This window comes from Stegodyphus dumicola, chromosome 7 (assembly GCF_044657685.1).
Source record: "Stegodyphus dumicola isolate Sdum_Otavi_A_Nest chromosome 7, ASM4465768v1".
NCBI classification, from domain to species: domain Eukaryota; kingdom Metazoa; phylum Arthropoda; class Arachnida; order Araneae; family Eresidae; genus Stegodyphus; species Stegodyphus dumicola.
In genome coordinates, this window is record NC_140774.1 from 99,796,888 (window position 1) to 99,816,007 (window position 19,120).

The window sequence follows — 19,120 nt, forward strand, 5'->3', positions numbered from 1 at the left end:
TTTGCTATCGTGAAATTTCTATTTTTCATATTTATTTTGTATAATGCCCAGTGATATTAAGCATTGTGTTGTGATATTTAGCATTGTAGTAAGCAATATAGTAATTTTACAATATGGTTTCATGGATTGAATTTACTTGTTTTAGCTGGCAGCGTGCTAGTAATGTAATGTAAAAAATACTGCACTTTCAAATGATGTTATTCCCATTTAGATCCAAATTAGAAGTTATGTTGTTCTTCCTGAATAGTTAATAGCTAAAATTTGTTTGCAGGTTCAAAAATTTGCATCTGGGCTTATTTCTCTTGGCTTAAGAAAAGGAGACACAGTTGCTATATGCAGTCCAAATTGTTATGAATGGCCTGTAACTCAGTTTGCCACTGCTAAGGCTGGATTGGTTTTGGTATTTAATATTGTTTCAGATTAATTCATTACTTTTTTTTCATAAAAAATTTCTTTTATCTACCTAAATATGTATTTTTTGGAGATTTTTTCTTTTTATTTAAATTACCTTTGTTCTGTTTAGGTTAATATAAATCCTGCATATCAAGCAAAAGAATTGGAGTATTGCTTGAAAAAGGTTTGAACCAAATATAATTTTGTCTAAATTTTAAGCATTTCATTATTGCTTTTTGTTCTAATGCTAAATTATGTTATTATGTCTTTTTTATGCTTCTTTCCAAATATACTTAGTTCTTAAAAGCTGTAATTCAAAAGATATATATGTACATAATTTAAAACCACAGATAGATATGCGGACGTACACTGAGAGAGCATGTTGAATGAAGCATGAAATATGTTGAAGAATAGAAAATTTCTCAAGTTCTTGTATCAAGAATGCCAAAGTTATAATCAAAACATATTAGAAGGAAAAACTGTGCAGTGTAAACGAGCATTGATAGCTATTTTTGTGGGTTGTCTTATATCACTGAAGCACTGGATGAGTCACAGTGATATCACATTTAATCAAAGAACATACTACAACAGTAATACAAGAACTATTATTGCTGTTTATACTTTCAAACTAATAAGAAACTAAACATCACAACAGAAATCGTCGAGGAGGTTTTATCATGAGGCTCTTCATCTGCTCTGGGCTAAGAAATAGTGAAACTGGAAGTTATCATATTTGAAATATGTATTTTAATCATATGAATTAATATTTTGAAGCTAACACCATATTTTATGCTCTCACCTGTATTTCACATCACGTGTCTCATCAGTTTTATTATATAAGTTTTTAAAATCTCAAACTATCTCAATTACTTATCCATTTAATGTATGTAATTTTCCCTGTAACTGTTCAAAAAAGAACTGCATTTACTAAATTACTTTTGTAATGTTTAATAATTTGTAAATGGTAACATTTAATATTTAGTAACTTGTAATTGGCAACATTTTGGATACAGATATGAAAATAGAACTATGCTGATATTGCAGTTCTCTGTGATTATACATTCTAAGATTGTAAATAAATAGTTTCTAAAAGCTAAAAGTGTACCCTCATAATAATATATGGTATCAGGAAATTTTTGCTTTCAAAATGGAAAGTTTAAAACCACCAGAGCCGATGAAATTTAATGGAAATCTAGCTTCAAATTGGCAGAGATGGCTGCAATCATTTGAAATGTATGAAATAGCTAGTAGATTACATAATAAAGAAGAGAAGGTAAGAGGTAATACTTTTCTTCATGTAATAGGAATTCGTGGTCTTGAAATATATAATACATTTCCTATAGAAGAGGAAAAATAAATTAAATTAAGTGAAGTTAAAACAAATTTATGGAATATTGTATTCCTAAGAAAAATATTACATATGAAAGACATTTATTCTTTACTAGAAATCAAACCGCGTCAGAAACCATAGATGAATACGTAACTGACCTTCGAAATAAAGCTAGAACATGCGAGTTTGCACAATTAATGGATAGTTTAATAAAGGATAAAATTGTTTGTAATATTAAAGATGATGTAGTGAGAGCAAGATTGTTACATGAAACAGAATTAACATTAGAAAAAGCTCTTGATATATGCAGATCTGCTGAAATAAGTGCACATCAAATGAAAATCATAAAAGATGAGGAAACTGCTGTAAACTTAGGGAAAAAGAAACTAAGTAAACATAATAAGAATACCTACAAAGAGGTAAATACCGATAAACAAAGGACAAAAGTTTGTTCTAAATATGGAACATCTTATGAGTATCGAATGTGTCCAGCATATGAAAAAATCTGTCATAAATGTAAAAAGGCAAAACATTTTGTGAATCAGTGTAAAAACTATATAATAAAAAATGAAGCAGTCAAGGTAAACAAAAAAGATAGACAAATTAAATTAATAAATCATGACTCTGAGGAAGAGTTAGAATTTTATGTTGGCACATTAAACCTTAATTCAGATAACAAGGAAGAAAAATGGACTGTTGACGTTAATGTAAATAAAAGTAAACTAAATTTGCAGTTAGATACTTGAGCAATGTGCAATGTTATTTCTAAAAGCAAAGTGAAATTGCTAAATGTTCCGATACAGAAGTCTGAAATTAAAAGATTAGTTACATTCTCTGGGAATAAAATGGATACCTTAGGAAAAGTAGTACTTAACTGCCAATATGGAAAAAATAATTATGTTGTGGAATTCCAAGTTATTGACAAAGAAGTACCTTCTATATTAGGATTAAAATCATGTTTGCAACTAGGTTTGATTTAGAAAGTAATGTCTGTTTACACTGAAGACTTACTGGAGGAATACAAAGATGTATTTGAAGGCTTAGGTTGTTTGAATGGAGAATATAAAATCCAGTTTAAACAAGATGTAACACCAGTCATTCATCCTCCAAGAAAAATACCCATAGCTATACGTGATAAAGTTAAGAAAAAATTACAAAGAATGGAAAATTTAAATGTTATTGAGAAAGTAAGAGAACCAACTGAATGGGTAAATTCAATGGTCACAGTTGTCAAACCGAACAAAATAAGAATATGTTTAGATCCTAGAAATTTAAATAAAGCTATAAAACGAGAACATTATCCGATGTTAACCATTGATGAAGTTATCACTAGAATGCCTAATGCAAAAATATTTTCTGTTTTAGATGCTAATAGTGCTTTTTGGCAAATCCAGCTTGACGAAGAAAGTAGTAATTTGTATACATTCAATACACCTTTTGGCAGATACAAATTTAAAAGATTACCTTTTGGCATATGTTCAGCTCCAGAAATTTGCCAAAGAAAATTAAGCCAAATAATAGAAGGTCTAGAAGGCATTGAATGTATTATAGATGATATCTTAATATGGGGATCTAATGAAAAGGAACATGAGCTACGACTTAAAAAAGTACTCCAGAGAGCACGAGAAAATAATTTGAAGTTCAATAAGGCTAAATGTAAAATAAAAGTTAATCGTGTGAATTATGTAGGGCACGAGTTAAGTGAAAATGGACTAAAACCTGATTTTTTTAAAGTGGAAGCAATTGTTAAAATGCCAGAACCTACAGATGTGCCTTCGCTACAAAGATTTTTGGGAATGATTAATTATTTAGCCAAATTTATTCCTAACTTAACTACTATTACTGCACCATTAAGACAGTTACTTGAGAAAAATGTTCTCTGGCACTGGACTGAAAAGCATCAAAAAGCTTTCGAAACACTTAAAGAATTGATTGCAAAAGCACCCATATTAAAATTCTATGACGTTAATAAGGATGTAACTCTTTCAGTAGATGCAAGTTCTGAAGGATTAAGTGCTGTTTTACAAGAAAACCAACCAATTGCTTTTGCTTCCAGAGCTCTAACAAAAAGTCAGAAAAATTATGCTCAGATAGAAAAAGAGCTCTTAGCTATTACTTTTGGATGTTCTAAATTTCATTAATATAGATATGGCAAACATATTACAGTTGAAACTGATCATTAACCATTAGAAAGCATAACTAAGAAACCTTTTTTTAAAGCACCACAGTGATTACAAAGAATGCTGTTAAATTTACAAAAATATGATCTAGATGTACGATACAAAAAGGGGAAAGACTTATTAATAGCAGACACTTTGAGTAGAGCATATTTGAATACAACAGAAGAAGATAATGATGAAGATACAGAAATTTGTACACTGATTCCCGCATCTGATGACAAAATTTATGAATTGAAGAAAGAAAGTGAATGTGATGCTACACTACAGTGCTTAAAGAAATATATTCTGAGAGGCTGGCCAAAAAGGAAACATCAGGTAGAATCTCAAGTCAAAGTATTTTGGGACTACAGAGATGAGTTGACAATGGAAAATGACTTATTTTTCAAAGGAGGAAGGGTAATTATTCCTTTATCTATGCAAAAGGAAATGTTAAATTTAATTCATGAGGGTCATTTTGGTATAGAAAAATGTAAGAAAAGAGCTAGAGATGTTTTGTTTTGGCCACTTATGAACAAGCAGATAGAAGACAAAATTTCAAAATGTTCTATATGTAATGAATACCAGAACAAAAACATAAGAGAGCCTATGATACCACATGAAATTCCCAATTTACCTTGGTATAAAGTTGCGACAGATTTATATGAGATTAGCAAAGATGTATATTTATTAATTGTAGATTACTATTCTAACTTTTTTTTAATCTCCAAACTACTGGATACTCGAAGTCAGACAGTGATCATTTACATGAAATCTCATTTTGCAAGATACGGTATACCATTGATAGTGATATCTGATAATGGACCTCAGTTTGCAAGTAAAGAATTTGCATAATTTGCAAACAAATACCAATTTAAACATCTAACAAGCAGTCCATACCATCCATAGTCGAACGGATTAGCAGAGCGTTCAGTACAAACGATGAAGAAATTGTTAAAGAAAGCTCAAGCAGATCATGCTGATCCTTATTTAGCATTGTTAGCTCATAGGAACAATCCAACTAATGAGATGCTAGGATCACCAGCTCAACAACTTATGAGTAGAAGAGCAAGAACGATTCTTCCTACATCTGAAGAATTACTTAAACCTCAAGTTGTGAAAAATGTAAAAGAAAAAATCAACCAAGAAAGAACTAAACAGAAGTCATATTGTGATCGTCATACAAAAACATTACCATCACTAAATAAAGGAGATTGTGTTCAGGTATATCAAGATAATCGCTGGAAACCAGCAGTTGTAGAAGAAGTGCATAAGACGCCTAGATCATATATACTTAGATCAGGTGGATCCGTATTGAGAAGAAATAGAATAGATATTAGAGAAAACTGTTCAGCTGTTGAAGAGAATATCAGAGGAACAGAACAAGGAGTTAATACACAGAAAACAGATGTAAAAGGATATGATTCCAGATATTCTCAAGGGCAAAGTTTAGAAGATCAACTACCAAACTCTGCTAACTCGGAAACAAGGAACGGTGAGCTAAGAACTAGAAGTGGGAGAGTGATTAGTAAGCCGGCCAGGTATTTGGACTGATTTTAGACTGTTAAAACTTTTGAACTCTTTAAAAAAAATGGAAGATGTAATATTTAATAATTTGTAAATGGTAACATTTAATATTTAGTAACTTGTAATTGGCAACACTTTGGATACAGATATGAAAATAGAACTATGCTGATATTGCAGTTCTCTGTGTTTATACATTCTAAGATTGTAAATAAATAGTTTCTAAAAGCTAAAAGTGTACCCTCATAATAATATACTTTAAGCTTGCACATGTATTCTGTTAAGCTTCGTTCAGACAGGGGCGTAAAGTGGTTAAAGCCGAGCTCTGTTGCCAAGGGAACCAGTCTGTGCTACGTCACAAAATCTGATTTAGGGCTCGTGGCATAGGGTTCAAAGTTTTCAACTTTATGCTGAGTTTGGGATAAGCGTCGACCAATTAGAGCAAAGCTAAAACGAAGCGGCGTTCTACAGAAAATTTTGCTGTTACAAAACAAGCAGAGCGGATGCGGGAAATCAATCGAGCAGGAGAACAGCGCGGGGAAAGTTATAGACACAACCAAATATGCGCAAATTTAGCTTCTCTCATTGGCCATGGCTTACACCCCGTTCTCGCAAGTGTGAACGGAATTCCCGTATTTTATGTCCTTATAACTACGCCTCTATGCCCTTTATGCCGCCATCTGAACGCAGCCTTATTCTGCTTTAAGGAGGATTTGCAACCTCTATGCTGGCAATGTTAAATTGGCAATTTTCGATGTACCTTTTCTCAAAATCTGCTGTAGATACACACTTGAAATTTTTTGTGTAATTAAAATACGCCCATCTGATTATACTGAAATGAGCTTTTGAAACATTTTGAATTTTAGAGTAATTATAATATTTTGTTAGGCATAGTAAAGTTTAGCACTTTTCTCGCAAAGAAACTTAATTTTTTTTTCTTAGTTTATCACAAAAAGCTCATTTCAGTACATATTAGGAAACCTAATAAATAAGTAATAAAAATTTTAGATACCTGTGAGCAGTAGTTCCTGAGAAAAGGTACGTCGAGTATAAAAAATTCATGTTTGGAAAAAAACACATTTTTATGTAAAAATCCTCATTGATCAAAGCAGTCAATGACAAATTAAAATTAGATTTTTTACAGTTCTAATTTTCATAGAGATTAAAGAATGGTATTTTTAGAAAGATAAAAGTGTAAAGAATTTGAAAATGCAAAAATCCAAAATCAAAATTTTTTGAAGATTTTGGGGTTCCAACACCCCTTAAGCAAAATATTCATCTTTAGAGTTCATTCTGCTCACGGATTTCAACAAAATATAGTACCAGAACCTGAATTCCTTCCCTCGTTACCAAGAATATTCTAGCTTAAAAAATGAAATGTAATTCTTGTGCCCAAAGTGTTTCCACATCTTGGAATTCTTTAATGTCACAGGCCCACCAGCGGCCGAGCGGTAAAGTCGCTGAACACTGGTAGTTCGGTCCGAGGTTCGAATCCCACGAACGGGCTGGCTGCATGGGCGTTTTCGTAGTTTTCCCCATGTGTAACATGTATACGAGCCAGTTTCCCTTAGAAAGTCCTCCACGAAGGCATCCCTCCCCTTAGGCAGATAGCCCTCGAGGCTTTGCCATAATCACACTCACACACACACACTTTAATGTCACAGATTCAAGCTGTCTTATTTTTATGCTGTTTTAACCAAAATATTATAAATCAGATTATTTTAGAAATGTGCCTGGTATTGTAAGTCTAGTAAGTTTAAAGGTGCTTTTTGTGAAAACTCTTCTCGCCTCCTATGTTATTTATTTTATGAACAAGGTAAAAATGATTTAACTTTATTTTTAGGGTTTTAGAATTAAAGCTAATTCTTTAATATATTTTCTCTATTAAACATTAAAAAATAGTAAGCCGAATGTGTAAATGCAACAAAACAAAATAGACATTAAAAGAAAAAGGAGAAAAAATTCACGCTATTAAAAACTATGTATTGTTATGGATTTTGCATGTAGTTAGTTATTTTTGGTAGAATTGTAATTAAAATTGTTTTATTTCCCTGTGTAATACAAGTTTTAATAGAAAGCTATGCCGAAAAAGTAAAAATACAGGAGCACGCACATTTAATAAATGTATATCTCATAATTTATATTTAAATTGAAATAATGCAATTGTGTGTTAGCTGTAACTGTAATTCTACTCTTTTGCTTTCCAGAAATCTCGAGAAATTACGAGAAGCTTCTCGTGACTGATTAAAAAGCTTATAAAAGCCAGAGAAAGACATTTTAGTTCAGTTGTTTATCAGTTGTTCTTTACTTAGCTGTGGTAAATTTTGTTAAATGGATTAGCTTTCTCTGCACTTTGAATTGTGTTCTAGTTAATGTTTTAGTAGTTTAAAATATAACTACTTTGGGATATTGCATGAATATCTGTGAGAAAAATGTCAGCATTTTGTTTTATTTCTTGCAATAAGAATAAATGTTATTAACTTTTCATCAGACTCGTGCATTCAATCTATTACAAACTAGTACGCACACAACAGTATTAATAATGCTGATTTTGCTAAGGCATGTTGTATAAAAAAGGGGACCTTTTAAACGTTGCTCATAATGAAGATAAATTTTTAAATTCACTGTAAAATGGAAAGAGGATTTTCATATTAAAATCATTGAATTGAAAGTACCTTTAGTGCAATGATTTAAAAAGGTAAAAATCTAACAGTATTTCAGTTTCTGAAAATCTTCTAAAAGCAATTCACATTAACACAGTCAAGCAAATACAGTCAAAAGTCGTTAATCTGGACTCGTCGGGACATCGGCTATTCCGAATTATAGATCATCAGTTTAAATCTCGTAAGATGGCATGTAGAAATTCTAAAATTAAAAATATGAAACCATAATTTATGAAATAAAGGACAATTATGATCTAAAGGGTATCAAAATTTACAAAAAAAAAAAAAAAAAAAAAGCTTAATATTTATTTATTTACTTTATTAAACATTTCTTTCAATGTAAGTTGTTTAAGTTGCTTCGTTTTATGTGATAATACTTTCTCTTTAATTCTATAAACAGACATAATTTCTTTTTCAGTTACAAAGTTATGCTGTTCAAGTTCCGTTAATTGCTGTGCCGAGAATACCGACTAACTTGTCAATCGAAATTTTTTCGTTTTCACTAACCTCTCTGTCACATTCTTCATGTCTTTATCCATTTTTTGCAGCAATTCCACTTTTTGTTTGACGGACATCGAAACATACTTTCGTTTTGTATGATCCTTTGGGATCCTTTTGGAATCGGAAATTCTATTTGACATAATCGAAAGTTCAAGTTTACTTTTATAGTATTGCTCTTACAGGCTGCAAAAAATAATAAGCGGGATCCAATTCGATAATTAAGGAATAACGCAATCATCAACATTAACTGAAATAGATAATTAGATAATTTTAGCTTATACCGTCCGTTATACATAAAACGCGCGTGCGAAAACGTATTCTGCACTTGCGCACACGCATATGCGCAGTCGTAAAAAATCTTACGCGCACGAGTAAACGCCTATGCGCATGTGTCAACACGGCGCATGCGCACAAAGGTTTTAGCTTTGAGGTCCGAATTATAGATCATTCCGGATTATGGGTGTCCGAATTAACGACTTTTGACTGTAATAATTTTAAAATTTAGTACAAATGATTAATAAAGTAAATGAAATATTTCTTCCTTCCTCTAAAATAAATTTTTGGTTTGAAAAGTAATAATATTAAGTTATAGAAAACCAACATAGCAATAGTATGCAAAATAATGTTAAAATCCGATGAAAAATTTAATTTTGTGTAATATTTGCATATGTTTCTTGCTTGAAACTAATTGAATATTTGGATCAAGCTTCATAACATGCAGCCTTAGTAGGTCTTCTAAGTGAGTATCTGTAATCTGCATTCTTAAACTAGTTTTAAGTTTTGTCATGAGAGAAAATGTTGACTCGCAGCAGTAAGTACTTCCAAAACATGAAAGTAAATGGTGTGTATGCTCTCACAAGCATGGATATTCAGTATTTTTTCTCCAGATTTCTATGGGATCCTTTTTAGCATCAAAAAGAGATTTCAGGATAGTATCTTCAGCAACTCGAATAACTACATTTGTAGCTCTGTAGGAGCTTTGGATATATCTACTAAATGTGGTTCAAATGCCAGTTTCATAGCAGAAGTGTGCTCCTCAAAATCAGAAAATCTTTCGGTATATTCTTCTATTAAAAAATCCAAGACATCTACATATTCATTGAATGTTTTATTTTTACGTTTTTGCTCATTCAACATTTTTGCTAGCTCCAAGACGTGTTCTGCTGATATGTCTGAGCAAGAGAACAGTGTTTTGAAAAATATAAATTTTGTACGAAATGCTTGAATTTTTTGCCACATTTCATATGTATATGCTTCATTTTACCTTGCAAGCAAATATTTAAATTTTGTTTTGTCATAATATCAGACAAAAATGCAATGTTTCTACAAAATGCTTCATCTGATAGATCACATAGTTTTCCCCGTCCTTGGGTAAAATTTAAAATTTGTCATCATAAAGTTAAAACTTTTACCAAACTGTTGATATCCAACTAGCCTTGCACTAGTAGTATGGTAGATCAACACTGTACATTTTGAATAGTTCTACCCAGAGTGTCTTGCAGAATGGTTATTTTTGCACAAAGACTTTGCTGATGTAAAATGCAGTGAAATAATATCAATTTTTTCAAGTTTTACTTTTTTAGTAAGCTATGAATCCTCTTTTTTTACTTCTCCTGGAAGATGTGCTGTCGGTGTAGACTCTGACTAAATTACTGACATATAACTGTAATCGATGGCATACTTCTCTGAAGTTTTCGAAAATGTTACCTCTGTGAGTTCTTCAAGTTAGTGTACTCAACGCAAGAAGTTCTTCATGACAATGAAAATCTTTAGTTACGGCATGAATAAAATATAAAACTTGCGCTGAGTCAGTTTTATAAATGTTTTCATCTGAAGGAATTAGAAAATAAACATCTTGATTTTGTATAATTGTATGAAGTTGCTCTGTTACATTTTGCCAATTCTGCTGCCAATATGTTGTAATTCTTGAGAGAGGTAATTGTTTGTATTTATCAACGTTTTTTGGATCTAACATATCTACTGCTTCCACAATATATTCTTTAATTATTTCTATGTCACTAAATTTGCTACCTCTTTTTCCAAGTATATGTGCTATTTTGTAAGTAACAGCAAATGCAGGGGTATTTTTCTCTACAAAAGCATTAAAAGACACCTGTTGATGATCCTTTTCATTTTTCAATTTTTGAACTGCAGCTTGTTGAGATATTAAAATATTCATGTTCTTTATGAGTCAAATAATGTTTATCTGCATTTGCTTTTTCCAAAGTTGTCAAAACTGTATTGCACAATTAACTCACTATTTTATTTTTCACAGAAGTAAAGAAATAATCTAACTCCTATTTTACATTAAAAGTTCTGTTTTCTTCATTTAATTTTCTTGTCTTACAATTTGACATGATTGAGAAAACAATATGAGAAAGCATATAGTACTTCCTAAAAAAAGTGTATTAGTAAAACCTCAGAATAAATAAAACAATAACTAGTTTTTCAGAATGGCCAAGAGCAGTACGAGATGAGACTGGTACAAGCATGCAACAGATAACTACAAATCGCCAAATCCGCAACATGTAGGGGAATGCTGAGGGGTATGGGGCAAAGGAAGAAAAATTGGTATTGTCTGTCTTACCTACCAGATGCCGTAACATGTCTTGTAGGTAATGGTTGGTATAGCATCAGGATTAGTGTATTTGCAAGTAGGAGTGAGCAATGGCCAAAAGTAAGAATAAAAACAGAATTTCTATTGGCTTTACCAGATACATTAAACTACTAATTGTTTCAGTGCCAAATAACTGAAGACCTACAGTTTTGGCCGTATGCAACAAACAATGCTTGTGAATGGTTTCAGCAGATTCTTAGGAATAAATCTCTCATCCTCTAATGAACTATCTTATTATAAATAGCAACCATCTCAAAGCAATATAATTCTCATTTATATTTATAATTTTTTTAATAACATTAACAGGTAATTTTAGCAGTCACAAAAGTGGCTAATGATAATAGTTTTACTTTTGTAATATTATTTTATTATTTTTTTTAAATAAAGACTGGTAATGAGCAGAAAAAGCTGAAAGTCTTTCATACAGTACAGGTGCCCATTCTGGGGTTTCCTGTTGGATGTTGGCAAACTGAAAAATGTGCCAGAATGGCAATAACTTCAAACTGTGAAAGATTGCTAGAACTGCAACACTACAGAAATCTAATTCATGTTATGCTCAGTAGATGGCAGCATATTATTTAAATATATTAATTTTCAAATTGCTGTAAGCTATATAAATAAATATTAATTAATACAAGAGTTAGACGCCATGCAAGAAACTCATGGAGGCTGCACGTTTCTCACCCTGTTTTAATCTATACTTATTTCTTGTACTTTGTAGGAAACATAAAAAAAAAAAGAAAGGAAATTCTTAAAATAATCTGGGCAACTTTTCTGTGGAAATGCAGATAATTAGAAAGTAACCAGCATTGTTAACTGGCTTGCTGCATTGGTAAATAATAAAATTAGCTGCTAAGTAATATGAAATTATTTACAATTCAATTTTTACAGTCAATGCAAATCAGCTGGATCTCACTATAAGCCACTTTTTTTGCATAATGAATTTATCAAAAATTTTTGAAGTGTACAATAAATATTAAAATATTATTCTTAAATGTATAACACTAGTATATCTCTTAAGTTCTTCTTTAGCTGATGAATTTGTAATATTAATGCAATTTATTACAAATTAAAATGTTTTTTTATTTGAAACTGATGAATTTTTTCTCCTTTTTTGTTGCAATGAGAGAAAAGCTATCTAGTGCTCATTATTTTCAACAAAACAGCTTGCAATTTAATTACTTTCTTATCATTCATTTCTTAGTTTTTAATGTATATAAAAAGTATTTTCTCTTAATAACTTTAAATATTTTTTTAAGTTTCATATTCTAACAATCATCGAAACTAGTCCTGTGAAAATTTGGAAACATAACGCTGATTTTTGTAGTTTGACTTCTAAGTTAATCACCCAAAAGTATTTCTTAAGCTTTTTTTTAAGCTCTCGCTGAGCTCACAGTGTACTAGTCTGCTGTCGCACTCCACTCGTACTAACCCATTTCTTTTTATCTTTTTAGCTTTATTATTCAGTATCATTATCTTTACACATATGATATGCTATATACAATTAAACAGAAAAATTACAGAAATTTTAAAAGCAGCATATGTTTAGAATTTCCAATGCAGTGTTAAGTGATAGCATACATTTTTCTGTTTTTTTCAGTCTTTTCTCAGTTCATCATTCAGATGCTCTCAGTTTAATTTTCTTACCGAGATGACTTTCAAAATTTTTTTTTTTGTCTTTTTATTACTGAAGTTTTATATGTTAACTTTATATATTAAATATCATGTTCTTTGCACTTACACATAAAATTCAATTCAACAGCAAAATTACAAAACATTTGAAAACAGCATATCTTTAGGATTTCCGATAAAGGGTCTTGTGTGCTAGAGATAATGTTTTACTCCATACAGTACTGTCACTGCTCATTTTCAAACCATTGAGTTTGTTAATCAAGAATTCAATAAAGTTTGATAAAATATGAAATAAATAATAAAACAAATTCAAACATGTAGGTGCACATGTTGGAGTAGAGGACTTTTATTCAAAATTTGATGACTCTAGTTACTGTCGTTTTTTTCACAATGCGAGGAACGTACAAAGATACATGCATTTTCATCTTTGTTTAATACATCCTTAAAAATAATACATGGTGATAATATTTGGTGGCACAATTTGAAAAGTGATACATTTCGAGACTAATAGCTCATTTGGGCTAATAAATGAATAAAATTTCATGCTATATAAAAATTGTTCCTCAAATAATTTCATTCATCTGAGATTATTAAAAGCAAAGAATTAAAATATAAAGGTTATCTCTCTCTTTTTTTTTTTTTTTTTTTTTTTTTTTTTTTCATAGACCGATCTTATATTGAAGCATTAGAACGAAAATTTTATTGACAGAATTTATTTAATGGATTACTTTGCTCTTGAATATTTTTTTATCTTCTTTAGTAAATATTTAGTATTAACTCATGAATTTTAGTAGAAAAACATTTGTTCACTTGCATTTATAATTAATCAGTCATAAATACTAAATTATGTTATCTTAATTACTCACAAGTATTTTACTGAGTTTTTTAAATTACATGTTAATATCACCTCTTATTTAGAATGTCTTAAAAAGTATTATTTGTATAATTTTTTAGATTTATTTTTATTTTTAATTTATTTCTTTTCTTTTAGATTAAGTGCAAAGCTCTTATAACATGGGATTCATTAAAACCTCAAAATTATTATAAATTACTTTGCGAAATTGTACCTGAACTACCAAAAAGCACACCTGGTAAACTTAAATGTCATAAGTATGTTTTTTATAGTTCTTAAAATTCCTGTATAATTTGTTTGAAGTATAAGTAGTTAAGAATAATGTTTACTTTATTTTTTAGTGTTCCAAGCTTAGAAGCTGCAATCATGATATCTAAAGAATCAAAGGAGTAAGTGCGATTATTTGTACATTTTTTTAACGATAATATTGTGCAAAGTCCGAAATCTAGACGTCCAATGTCCAGAACTACTGGACAATAGGCAGCACTTTTTTTGCAAGGGGGAATTGCAATAGAAGAAAAAATTTAGTGGAATACATATCTTTAGCAGGTTGGTCTATTAACATGACACATCACCAGTAGGGTATAGTAGATGCTAAATAAGCTTTATGATGATAGGAATAAATTTGAAGGTTTTCAGATATTGCAAACAAAAAGCAAATTTTTGCAATTAATGAAATTTGTGAAAACGTGTGAAGAATAAAGCAAGATGATATAACAGAAGTCTTTCATTGCAATAACAGTGCCCCAGTCATCAATCAGTTAACAGATGACAAAATTTGTAGTATGATTATAAATTCAGAAAATATCACTGCTGATAGTGAAGAAATTGACAAAGAGATCGCTGAGAACAAAAAAATTTAAACTGACAATTTAGTGGGAATTTTTGTCATGGTATTTATAGGACCTTATGAATGAAATCTTGTAACTGAACAAGGAATTATGTCTATCTAAGGAATTAAAGTGAAAGTGTTAGCCCCAAAATGAAGCAATTTAAACAACTTACATTAAAAGAAATGTTTTATAAAATGCTTCATTATTTCATAAACCACTTTTTCATATTTCTTTAATTTCGTAATTTCTACATGCAATCGTACTTAAATTGATGTGTAAAAGGTCCAGATCTCAGACTTTGTATTGTATATGATGTTGTGATGGTCTTATTAAAGCTCTGAATATAATGTTATAAAATAAAAAAATTCTGTACTTTTACACTAGTATTGAGATAAGCTATTGTTAAATCTAATATAATCAAACTCATTATTTTTAAAAATAAGTATGGATATGTTTGGGTTAGTAGAGACCAGTTGTATTTTGCACCAAAGCACCAAATATGGTAAACTTTTTATTTCATCTCACGAGTAACTGTGCAGTGATATCATTACAAAGAAGCAGGAAGCATGAATATCAGTGCAATAATTTATGCTTTGAAATTTTCAGTTTGTTGGTTAATGAAATATTTATTTTAGCGTAAAGAAAGAATCTGTGTGGAATATACAATTTTGTAATTATAGAATGACAAAGTGTTGCAATTAAAGTCACTCGTATCTATGTTTGCCCTTCTCATCTTACTTAATTCTGGATTTAGTCCTGAAACTGTGTTTATTCATTGCTACTGTACGTGCTCTCATTTTAAATTTATTTGTGTCAAACAAATATACTAGTTTATTTCAAAAGTTCTAAAAAAGTAATAATTTCACAGTAAAATATTCTGTTGAATTTTTTTGCACATCATGATGATTTTTATTGCTTTTTTATAATGGAACTACATCACAAGAATTATTGTGTGTAGTTTTAAAATGTATGTTTTTAAACAAAATCTTTTATTTATTTCAAATTTTATGTGAATGTGGGAAGACACTACAAAGTATTACAAATTCTATTAAGAATTTAATCATACGATGTAATTAAGGCACTAAAAATCTTAAACAATTTTCAGAAGGTATTAATATAAAGATTCAACATGTTTAATAATACAGAAGGAAGAAAACTGGGTAAACAGGAAGAATTTCCTTAAAATTAAGCACTGAGAAAATATTGAACTGCAGAAAATCAAGCAAAATCCAGGGTTTTACTACTGCAGGCTGTGCAGCTGAATTAGAGAAAAGTTTCCCATTAAACTTAATAGTACACTGGTGTGCAAAACGTAAGCAACAAGTGTTCTTTTCGCCATAACTCCACAAATAATCATCTGAAAGACATGGAATTCAGAAATGAGGGACAGCATTTTGTATTTAAATGATAACAAAAGAATAGTAGCGCAGAAATGAATACAATGCATACAGTATGCAATCAAACAAAAAAAGGCTTTATTGAACTCATAGTATCATTACACGATTGTCTGCACAAGAGGAAGAACAACAAGTAGATGTTCCTTAATATGGATATGCCCTCCTCTTACTGCAATGGTTGCTTCGCACTGTTGCTTCATACCCAGCACCATATTGTCCAACAAATCATGAGGTAAGAGTGCCCATTCTTCAATCAGAATCTGTTTCAGTTGTTGGGTGTTTTCTGGAGGATATAATCGTGCCACAAGGCGTCTCCCTAAAGCATACCACACATGTTCTATGGGATTTAAATTAGGGGAGTACGGTGGCCAATCCATTCCAGTGCTATCTTCACTTTCCAGTAGCTTCTGAAAAACAGGAGTCCGATGTGTCCTGTATTGTCATCCATTAAAAACAAAATCTGCTCCAATGGCACCTCGGAACAGATGCACATGGGGAAGGATCACCTGACAATAGCAATCTCCAGTTACAGAACCTCTGTCGAAAGCGTGGAGCTCTGTCCGCCCGTGCAGCATAATGCTTCTCCAGACGAGAACCATAATGGTCTCTTTCCGTGATGTTGCTGGGATTAAACCGTGTCCCGACCACTCTCCAAATCAACTGCCGTTGAGAATCTCTTGCAGCACTAAAACGACTCTCATCTGTAAAGAGAACAAAACTCCATTGATGAGATGTCCATGTTTGTGCTCCTTGCACCACTCTAAGCGGTGGCGTCGATGGCCAACTTTCAAACGGATGCAGAGTTCAAAATGGCGGACAAATAGGCTAGCTTCTGCGTCTGGATACGCAGATATCTGGACACAGTCAACCGCGACACTTGTCGCCTCGTTGCTGTACACAGTTGTTGAGCTATGGCACTTGCTGACTGGTTTCAGTCTCTTTTTGCCTTCAAGACAATGTATCAGTCATCCACAAGAGTCCACGGCGGCAATTACCAAACTTTCTAAAAACTGTACGTATGGTTAAGGCTTTCTAAGTGCACAAAATGACACTTTTGTTGATCCTGAACTCTTGAGCTACACTGGTAACACTATGCTCCTCCTCCAGCTTTCCGAACATTCTTCTACGAGCGAAGTAATCCAGGTGATTTCTTCTAGCCATATTTCACAAAAGAACTCATTTATACTTTCATCGAATGTCTTTAATTGTGTCTCCGTCCTTCCTTTTATTGTAGTCTTGATTTGAGTGTGCCGATTACACATGTTTTGTGTACGCTCACGTCGCCTGTGACATTTTGTTCCTGACATATGCATACGCATGACCTTTCTACTGAATTGCGTATTCATTGTACTGATCGAAAGAACCCCTTTTCTGCAATTTCATGGCTATCTGATTAAAATTTACATTGTTGCTTAAGTTTTGCACACCAGTGTACTTAAATTCACAGAGCAAGCGATCAGGGTATACAGATTACATTGGCCAGGTGGCAGAAAATTCTTCATGAACAAGAAGGTAGAAAATTATACTTATCATTTGCAAAATCCATCAGAAGCAAAGATTTATCATATTAGCATAATGTAATATTTGCAGAAGAATCAAAATTTAATATAATTAGATTTGATGGTAAAACTCCAACCAGGCTCACCAACAGCCAAGCGATAAAGGTCACTGAAAACTGGTAGTTTGATTGGGGTTTAGTGCCAGTGAATGGGCTGACTGCGTGGGCATTTTCATAGTTTTCTCCATATGTCACATGCCTGTGAGCTAATTTCCCTTAGAAAGTCCTCCACAAAGGCATCTCTCCCTATAGGCAAATAGCCCTAGTGGGTTTTGCCATAATGAAAGAAATGAGATAAAACTCCCTCCTAAAATTGGATCCAAAAAATATGTTGTGCATATGAGCCAGTTTCAGAGAACTTTAGTTCTCCATGAAGATATCCTTCTGCTTAGGCATTTAATGCTAGTAAGCTTTGTTATAACCAGTAAATTCCAATACTGTTAAACAGACAGTGGCATAGCTTAGCAGCAATAAAAACTGTCTAGCGTAAGCTCAATGGAATGTGATGTACCGATAGATTTGACAGCTCGTAGAAAACTTAAAATCGCATTTAAAAATCAAAACATACTAAAAATAAAGTTGGTTGCATACAAAATCTCTCAACTTGAAATCTTATTTGAGGAAACAAAATTAATGCTGCTTTCTTAATTACTCATCCTACAAGAAAGATTCTCCACTTATACAAGTTTCAATACAGTACGCAGAGAATTCATGTCAATGCAAAATAAAGCATTCACCTACAATTATTAACAGTTGAAACTAAAATTCAAAAATTCGTCGCAAATAAATATGCAACCACGTGTGTTCCTTTGACCATTTTTAAACACATACACACATATATATACACATATATATATTAATGTATGTCCTAATTTAGAATCATAGTACACTATAGTTGCATAATAGTCAAACTAAATTGGACTTGTGTTCTATAATGAGTAATAAAGTTTTCAAGTGAGAAGCAATTAATGAATATGTATGTGAATCAAATTGCATGTAGTGAATAACTTACAGGAACCTTAATGATACTATCAGCAATAATGCAAAATAGCTGTTGTAACACAAATTAGTTTGATTTATTGAGCTTTGAAAGAACTTTTATGCATGGCTAACTTTTGACAGTGTCACATTGAAAATAAATTGAGATATTATGATAAACTTAAAAATTTTTTAATATAATTTCATATCATGGACATTACACAAATGTTCAGATATTTCCCTACTTATCATTCCCTTGCTATCTCTACCCTTTTTCTTACTATTGTTATGCGATCATTAAACATTATTAACTTGCAAGACATGAGATAGGCCTAAGGGGCTCCGCTAGACAAATTGATTCTAAAATAGACTGTTAGTCAAAAGGTTTGGAAACTGCTTTTATAGTATTTAGTTATATGGATATTTGGAGCAGGAAGGAGGACTGGGACTTATTGGTTATAACAAAGCTTACTAGGTTTAAATACCTAAGCAGAAGAATATCTTCATGGAGAATAAAGTTCTCCTTAAAAAGCTCAAAACTGGAACTGGCTTATATGTACAACATACATGCTTAAATACAATTTATGCATACCCTATGTTACAGATAAAAACTCGCACCACAAAATGCTTATTCAGCAAGTCCATTTTTTAGGATGGGACCTTTTTGTGAACTGTATCAATGAGA

General features: G+C 31.5%; 1 protein-coding gene across 10 annotated transcripts in view; it reads left to right on the forward strand.

The window, feature by feature from the left end:
- LOC118183342 (medium-chain acyl-CoA ligase ACSF2, mitochondrial-like) overlaps positions 1–19,120 on the forward strand; it is a 168,135-nt gene that overhangs the window by 12,100 nt on the left and 136,915 nt on the right. For all 10 annotated transcript variants that reach the window (XM_085820633.1, XM_085820635.1, XM_085820636.1 and 7 more), the window contains 4 exons: positions 272–400; positions 524–577; positions 13,808–13,926; positions 14,011–14,058. In XM_085820633.1, coding sequence (XP_085676759.1) covers positions 272–400; positions 524–577; positions 13,808–13,926; positions 14,011–14,058 — 350 coding nt within the window. The remainder of the gene's footprint in view (positions 1–271; positions 401–523; positions 578–13,807; positions 13,927–14,010; positions 14,059–19,120) is intronic.